The sequence below is a fragment of the Rasamsonia emersonii genome (assembly GCF_000968595.1).
Source record: "Rasamsonia emersonii CBS 393.64 chromosome Unknown ctg1118621760311, whole genome shotgun sequence".
NCBI lineage: Eukaryota > Fungi > Ascomycota > Eurotiomycetes > Eurotiales > Trichocomaceae > Rasamsonia > Rasamsonia emersonii.
In genome coordinates, this window is record NW_013563088.1 from 1 (window position 1) to 8,287 (window position 8,287).

Here is an 8,287-nt window from a genome sequence, read left to right on the forward strand (position 1 = left end):
CGCAGACAACTTTGGCAGTTGATATCACACCCATTTGAAAGCCAGTCTCATCCATATTATAGATATCTTGCTCAAGGATCCCATACTTCTGAATAGCATCATGAACCGTGTAAACCAGCCCTTAATAAGCTCTGGATCTTCGCATTTAGCTCGCTGATAATCGTACTTTCGGCTGTATTTAGAGCAAAGTTCTTTATGGCGCTTGATAAACCGGTTTACCCAGTTCTCCCCAATAGAAGCTTCTTGAGGTGAAGATAACCGCGCAGAAAGCAACAATTGCGCTAGATAGCGTACTGTTGATATTCGTGGAGGTAAACCACGTCGGTCCATATCAAGAATCCATGCTGAAAGTGTAGATTCTTCAGTATCTGTCAATTTGCGACAATTTGCAGTTGAATCTTTGCGAGCAGTAGTCCCATTAACGCGTGTCATAAAGGTCCTTGGAGGCACGTCAAAAGCTTTGGCAGCTGCAGTTTTTGATGGAAAAAGACCTTTCTTATAGGCTTCAAGTGCTAATTGCATACGCCCTTCTTTTGATATATCAGCCATGACGCGGTGCGTTGGTAAATCGCGATAAATCCGATGATAGGGGGTGGCCGAGGTGGTGGCCGCGCAGCTCGGTGGTCCGCGCAGCTCGGTGGTGGATTACGTTAATATTAATGGGAAATATTTAACGTGGACTTTCTTTCTTGTTTTATTTTCAAACACTAGTTAAGAAGAAACTGTAACCCTTACGCCAACATACATACATACCCTGCATTCACATTGCCCATACTAATCACGACCCTGATATGACAGATAGCCCAAGGAATAGAAAGCATCGAAACCCACGAGCACCACAAAAGAAAGAGGTAAAAAAAGAGATTATTTTGTCTAAAGTAATCTACATGTCCATATTTTCGTCATCATCACCAATCTCAATAAATACCAGACGTGTTCCATTGCCAGTGACTTGCCAGACCTGAAGAGGCTTGTTAGCACATGAAACAGCATTTGGGTAATGATACCTACATTCAATCCGGCATACTCGTCGATCGTCTGCGTCAGTTGGTCTTCCGTGAAGCCCTTGGCCAGTACTCTCTCGCGGATCTTCCTCATGCTGAGCTCTCCATCCGCGCCATCACCCACGGCTGCCGCTCCGCTCTCCCGCATACCGCGGATCAAGTTGTAAATCTTGCTGCTGGGACTCTGGTCCGTGCCAGCCTCACCATCGTTGTAGAGAGATGCCTTGCTGACCTCTACCAGCCGCAGAGCCTCATCCACATCCTCCGTAACGACCTCATTGCTGAATCGGAGACGTGCCAGAGCCTGAGACAGACGGATGATACCCAGCAGCGTACGAGGTGTGACGTGAGAGAACTGTCTCTTGCTTCCTTCGTCGCGCTTCCCCTGGCGCCGCATGCGTACATACGCGCCAACCATGTAGTCAGATATATGTTTAGGGACCACAGGGCGATATGTCCGAGCACGGGCGACATATTGGCGGACTTCGTGAGGACTGAAAACCACGGCAGTATCGCCAGTATCCGGGTGCTTGTTATGCATGTGGACGTACGTGACGTGGTTAGCCAGTTCCTCGTCCGCGTCCCGAGACGGCGTGTCGAGCATAAGGAAAAGGATATCGAAACGGGACAGCAGGGCGGCTGGAAGGTTGATGTTTTCCACAGGGGAGACCCGAGGGTTGTACCGGCCATATAGAGGGTTGGCAGCAGCCAATATAGAGGTTCTGGCATTGAGAGTCGTGGTGATGCCTGCCTTCGAGATGGATATCGTCTGCTGCTCCATGACTTCATGGATCGCCGTTCTGTCCGCATCATCCATCTTGTCAAACTCGTCAATGCAGCAGATACCGTTATCTGCAAGAACGAGAGCACCTCCTTCCAATACCATCTCGTCCGTGACAGGGTCTCTCATGACTGCAGCTGTGAGACCAACGCCGCTGCTTCCACGACCGCTCGTGTAGACACCACGGGGTGCTACTTTGCAGATGTATCTCAGTAGTTGGGATTTGGCAACACCAGGATCACCCATCAGGCAAATGTTGATATCTCCGCGGATGTGCATGCCGTCTCCCATCTCCTTGGTCACTCCTCCGATCAACAGCAGAAGAAGAGCCTTTTTCACGTCAAGATGACCATAAATCTCAGGAGCGATAGACCTAGCCAAATACTCATACATGTTGCCCGAGTTCCTGTACTGCTCAATCCGACGCAGCGTTCGGCTGTCCATTGCCATGTCATCGTAGGCCTTCTTGTGTTTAGTGATGTATTGGGCTTCCAAGTACGTGTCGGTCAGCAGACCCGCACGAATTGCTTTGAAACCCGTGTATGGGGTCGGAAGGAAAATGCCGGCGATATCGACAATATCACCGGGATTCAGCTGCCGCGTCAGACTTCCATTGCAGTGGACGGTGAGAGTTCGCGGAATGTGGCCCACAGGGACTTGATCTGCCATTTCCTGGATCTTCACCTCCTGGAATGGAACAAATTTAGACGCCCGAGTAGAAAGGAACAATTGTCCCTTGGTGTTGTTTGCTTTACACTCCGGAGAAGGGCATTCCGTCATAGGAAGGAACTGCTTGGTGGTGATAGGCTGGAAGATTTCACTTCCACATCGATCGCAGGTATATGCGTTGATCTTCACAGCGGGCTTTACGTCTGATACACGGGTAACGATACCTCTCACTGTTATGAGGCTACCGAGATGTTCTCCTCGCACCTGACGGACAGCAAGGGCCTTCGAGTCCCGTTCACTGCTGGATCCGGACGGGGTCAGGGGTTTGAAGGTGAGAGTGTATCTTCGAGTCAGTTCCGGCGGGAACATCGCAGGGGGCATCGAAGCATCCATGTCGGCTTCTGCAGCCATCGCCATGGTCTCATTGCGCTTCTCACGCTGAGACATGATAATATCCAACACATCATCCTTGAAGCTGTGCGAGGTCAGCAACGCATCCCCAACCCACGAGTCAAGACCTCACTCACGATATCTCCTTCGTCTCCTTGGGCATGACGGCATCCACGGCCTCCGAAAAGACATCAATGTAGCGCTTCGTGTTCTTCTGGATTGACTCCACTAGTTTGAGGTCTGTATCATCGGGGAGCGATTTTTCGAACTGCGCCAGAAGAAAATTAGACACCAAAGCTCTTCAGCTGACATACACGGTGCCAACTCACCGTCTGGAGATCATCCAGCTCGATCAAGATATTTGAACGTTCCCGATCCGCAACTTCTTGCAGCATCTGCATGTATTTGTGTTTCGGTTCGCGGCGTCTCCGGGCCGTCCTTCCTGACCTCTGCGCGCCCTCCTCATCCTCCGCATCGTCCATGAAATCATATTCATCGCTCGTGCGATCGCCGTCGATGTGCAGATCTTCAATTGCTTCTGTCGCAGCCGCCTCGGATGCCGATTCGAAGGACTTGAAGTGCTGGAGGAAATCCTTGAAAGCCTCCTTCTGCGCCTCGTAGTCGACCGGCGCGGGGTATTGGAGGAGAGCCATGATGGCGCCGGAGATGAAGGAAGAGACGTCTAAAAGTGTGCGCCAATATGTTGGAAAATGCGAGTGTCAAAGTGGAGGGTTATATGACCGGCCTGGACGAGAACCGCGCCGTGCAGCAGAAATCGGAGGTTGGCAGATGCCGCTGCACGGACTTGGCTGCAGCTTTGACGCGTCGCGACACGTCGCACGCGTCGAGCATTCCTTAATTGGCGCCAGTCCAGAACGGGACTAGCGGCAGAGCACGTGCGGCGGAACGGAATATGCCTCGGTCCGACGAGCTTCGGCGGGCGCCGCGCTAGCCAGGAACAGCAAGCCGCGGAGTAGATGTGGGCGTGCAATACCGGGGAACATGCGGAGTTCGGAGCTGCAGGTCATCAGACGACCATCTCTTCAGCTCTTCTGCGCGCTATCGCGATAGCTCTGAGCCGGTCATTCGAATGTGTCTGCAGCAGGAGACTGTCTACTCTCTTCTGTGATGGCTCCCAGCAGGAAACCCTCCACAACCGCCGAGGTTGCCTTGGTGCCACTCAAGAACTGTCTGGTCAATCTGCCTCCCTCGCTCGTCTCTGTGCTGGTCAATGCAAATGCGGTACGTTCGGAGACAATTTTCGCTACATACTTCGGCTGACATTTGCCTTAGACTGCGCAGAATGTTATTGTCGAGCTGCAGTACCGTTCGTCCGTCAGCTGGCCGGGCTCTCAGTCCAATGGCCCCACTCAACGATCATCGTACCTGGGGTGGACAGGAATGCCCAGCAAGCGCAAGCTGGCATCGGTGGTCAGCAAAGACGGAATCAGTGGAGGTTCCTCTGCCAGGGAACATGAAGTGGCGGTTGTTGAGATCGATTCCTCGTTCGGAAGGGTGCTCGGGTTGACAGAGGGGCAAAAGGTAAGAGACATCGAAGACGGCCGCTTCGCATGAATTTGCAATTTCTGACAACATACAGGTTGGATTGTTTTTGCATCTTGACCCTCCGGTAGCCCACACTATCAACATTGAGCCGTTGACTCCTGCAGACTGGGAGAGTATGAAATAAAGTCTGGACAAGGAGAATTTGAACAGTGGCTAATATTGTATTAGTTATTGAGCTCCATGCGACCTTCCTTGAACTGAACCTCCTCTCTCAGATCCGCGCTTTGCCAAATCCTGGCTACAACGGTTCACCTCTAGGCCAGGCAGAGCACATACATCCACTCACGTTACACCTCTCTCCCACATCGACAGCCAATATCGTTATCACCTCCCTCACTCCCGCGCCACCAGCCGCATCCGCCTTCGCCAAGATCGCGCCGGACGCAGAAGTGATTGTTGCGCCAAAAGTTCGCCCAAAATCGGCAAAAGCAAACCGAGGAGAGAGTCGAAGTACAACGAGCACCAGCCGCAAAAGTGTCGGGGGGAGAAGTACAACCAGCACAGTGCGACCAAAGAGTAGTCGCTCAGAGTCGTTTGAACGCGGAGCGGTCTATCTCAGGGGCGTGGACCGCCAATTTGTCGATGAGTGGTTCGACGAGGGCTCAGACGACCACGTCAATGATGGCTTGCGGGTTTGGATTGACCGGGACGTCCTTGCGAGTAATGAGCTTCGCGGAAGCGAGTGGGTTGCTATTTCAATCGTCCAACCAGCGGGTTTGCAAGCTCCTGTTGATCCTCAACAACAACAGCAGCAAAGAGAGCAAGATTCCAGCGAATCTGGCAAACCGGCGACCAAACTCGTTGCCAAGGTCATACCCTGGGATGACGCCCCTGACAGCCGACATGTCGCCATCTCATCTCTTTTGTGCACTGCTTTAAACTCGCCAAGCATGGTGGGTGGTATTGTGCGGGTTGAGGCAGCACCTTCCCAGCTGGCTCGATCTGCTGTCAAGTCCCTCAAGATATATCCGTTCGCATCAGATGCGTCGAAGAAGAAAGATGGGTTGAAATTCGGAGGCGACACTTCTGCTTCGCGAAATGCTTTGGCAGAGCGTATCAAGATCACTTATGGAAGCCCTGGCTCGGATGTCGGGCTTATGTCAGGCCCTATCACAGATGGGATGATCCTCCCAAAGACCGATAGTCAGATTTCCACGACCGCCTTTGAGGGTGGTATTGTTCGCTTTGATCCGCCCCTGAAGAGCTCAGACCATGAAACGACATTTGGATGGTTCCTAGGGTCGGAGAGCAAGTTCAACATCGACGTACAACCCGAAATACCGAGGCCGACTGATCCGACACTGTCGGCGATTGCAGGAGAAGAACAAATACCCGTCTCCGCGCCGGAGATGGTAGGCATCGACTCGCTTATCACTCAGAGTCTTACGAATCTGACCCGGTCATCCTCCATTCTCTTGACAGGTGGCCTGGGATCCGGTAAGACGACGCTCTGCCATCTGTTAGGGAGTCGGTTGCGGGAAGAGTATCTGTTCCACGTTTCTTATTTCTCCTGTCGCAAACTAGTCACGGATGAGACAAGGGTGTCTACTATCAAGGAGACTCTTAATAGGCTCTTCATGTCTGCTTCGTGGTGCGCACGTCTTGGCGGCCGGTCCGTTGTGATACTTGACGACCTCGACAAGCTGTGCCCTGTCGAGACTGAGCTTCAGGTGGGGGGAGAAAACGGAAGAAGCCGTCAGGTCAGCGAGATTGTGTGTTCCATAGTCCGGGAGCACTGCACTATGTCGTCGTCTGTGGTGCTGCTGGCCACGGCGCAATCCAAGGATTCCTTGAACAATATTATCGTCGGTGGTCATGTTGTACGAGAAATTTTGAATCTGAATGCTCCTGACAAGGAAGGCCGAAGGAAGGTCCTCGAAAAACTGACCAGCCAGGACAAAGCCATGAGCACACTCAACGGCCATGTTCGGAGCCAGAGCACGTCAACGCAAGACTCCTGGCTAGACCCTTCGAATCCTGGGAGCCGTCCCAGTTCCTCTGGGGCCGATGGGTTTGTCTTGGCACGAGATGTGGATTTTCTCGACTTGGCTGGAAAGACGGATGGGTATATGCCCGGAGATCTGGTGCAGTTGGTTGCCCGTGCTAGGAATGAAGCGTTGATCCGGTCTGTTCAGGACACAGCGAACTCAACGACAGTCACGCTGAAGAGCGAGGACTTTGAGCGTGCTCTGAAGGGCTTCACTCCAGCATCACTTCGTAATGTCACCCTCACTTCTTCATCGACTACCTTCGCTTCCATCGGCGGCCTCCATAGCACCCGGCAGACGCTTCTGGAAACGTTGATGTATCCGACGAAGTATGCGCCGATATTTGCCCAGTGTCCTCTCCGGCTACGGTCGGGTTTGCTGTTGTATGGCTTTCCCGGCTGTGGCAAGACATTACTTGCCAGTGCGGTAGCGGGCGAGTGCGGGTTGAACTTCATCAGCGTCAAAGGCCCCGAGATCCTGAACAAATACATCGGAGCGAGTGAGAAGAGCGTGCGAGACCTCTTCGAGCGGGCCCAGGCTGCCAAACCGTGCATCTTATTTTTCGACGAGTTCGACAGTATCGCACCCAAACGTGGACATGACTCGACGGGAGTCACGGACCGCGTGGTGAACCAGCTGCTGACGCAGATGGACGGCGCAGAAGGCCTGTCCGGTGTGTACGTTCTGGCAGCCACGTCTCGACCGGACCTGATCGACCCTGCGTTGCTGCGACCAGGCCGTCTGGACAAGTCGCTGCTCTGTGACATGCCGTCGCATTCTGACCGCATTGACATTATCCGGGCTGTTAGCAAGAAGCTCAAACTGAGTGACGAGGTGCAGTCTCGCATTGGCGAGATCGCCTCTCGGACGGAGGGGTATTCGGGAGCTGATATTCAGGCGGTCGTCTACAATGCGCATCTCGAAGCAATCCACGACCTGCTGGGTGACCGCTCGTCAGAGCCTACGGGGCCGAAGAAAGCTGCATCAGGCAGTGGTTCCAAATCTACTGGAAGCGACCCATCCAGCAAATCGTTCATCCAATTCCTGTACTCTGAAGAGGAATCCAATGCTGCGTCTGCGAACCACCACCCTACGAAGCCCGCGCTGACGCCACCGGCCGTCGTGGCCGCCAAACTCGAAGCCTTGAAACAGGCTCGCCGACGGCAACGGCAGCTTGAACACGGAACTGCCGACGCCTCTGGTGCTGAGGCCGGCGGAGGAACAGCAATCACCAACGGCGCGGCAGCCGAGAACCGCGACTCTCGCGAAGAGGTCGTGATCGAGTGGGAGCATATCGAGCGCTCGCTGGCGACGACACGCTGCTCGCTCAGCGAGCGCGAGCGGAAGCGTCTAGAAGCCATCTACCGAGAATTCGTCGTGGGCCGGAACGGCGAGATGCCGACTGGCGAGGGGGCGCGCGAGATTGGGGGACGGACGAGTCTGATGTGATGAATATTCTTCATTTCATTTCACTTCATTTCATCTCATTCTGCCTAGAAGAGTTTTTGTGGATGAATATACCCATCAGTCAGGTAGTCAGTCAGTCAGTCGGTCAATCAGTCGACGGCTTGCTTGTACTCATTGCCGTGTATATACCTATATACCTATCCATATATATAGAAGCGATGAAATGAAAATGAGGCAATCTCACTGAATATCTTCACCACCACCACTTCCTCCTTCTTCATCTCTCTGTGCTTGTTGGAACTTAGTATATGAGCATTATGTAGATTGATCACTTTGCCATAGCATTCTTATCCAAGTATGTATATCAAGATTATAATAACTACATACAACCAATCCAACCTAACTCAGCTCATTGGGCTATACATAAGATCCCAATCAGAGTGTCATGATCCATCATTATATATATGTATATGCGAATAAAT

General features: G+C 52.7%; 2 protein-coding genes across 2 annotated transcripts; one reads left to right on the forward strand and one right to left on the reverse strand.

The window, feature by feature from the left end:
* Window positions 1-883: 883 nt before the first annotated feature.
* T310_5650 (DNA replication licensing factor MCM7) lies at window positions 884-3,497 on the reverse strand (the record flags this gene model as incomplete). The annotated part of the gene is made up of 4 exons (XM_013471486.1): window positions 884-961; window positions 1,012-2,929; window positions 2,982-3,112; window positions 3,174-3,497. 4 exons carry the CDS (start codon window positions 3,495-3,497, stop codon window positions 884-886), a joined length of 2,451 nt encoding a protein of 816 aa, XP_013326940.1.
* A 475-nt stretch (window positions 3,498-3,972) lies between these two features.
* On the forward strand, window positions 3,973-7,847 carry T310_5651 (Peroxisome biosynthesis protein (PAS1/Peroxin-1); the record flags this gene model as incomplete). The annotated part of the gene is made up of 4 exons (XM_013471487.1): window positions 3,973-4,086; window positions 4,147-4,386; window positions 4,445-4,523; window positions 4,579-7,847. 4 exons carry the CDS (start codon window positions 3,973-3,975, stop codon window positions 7,845-7,847), a joined length of 3,702 nt encoding a protein of 1,233 aa, XP_013326941.1.
* Between the last annotated feature and the right edge of the window lie 440 nt (window positions 7,848-8,287).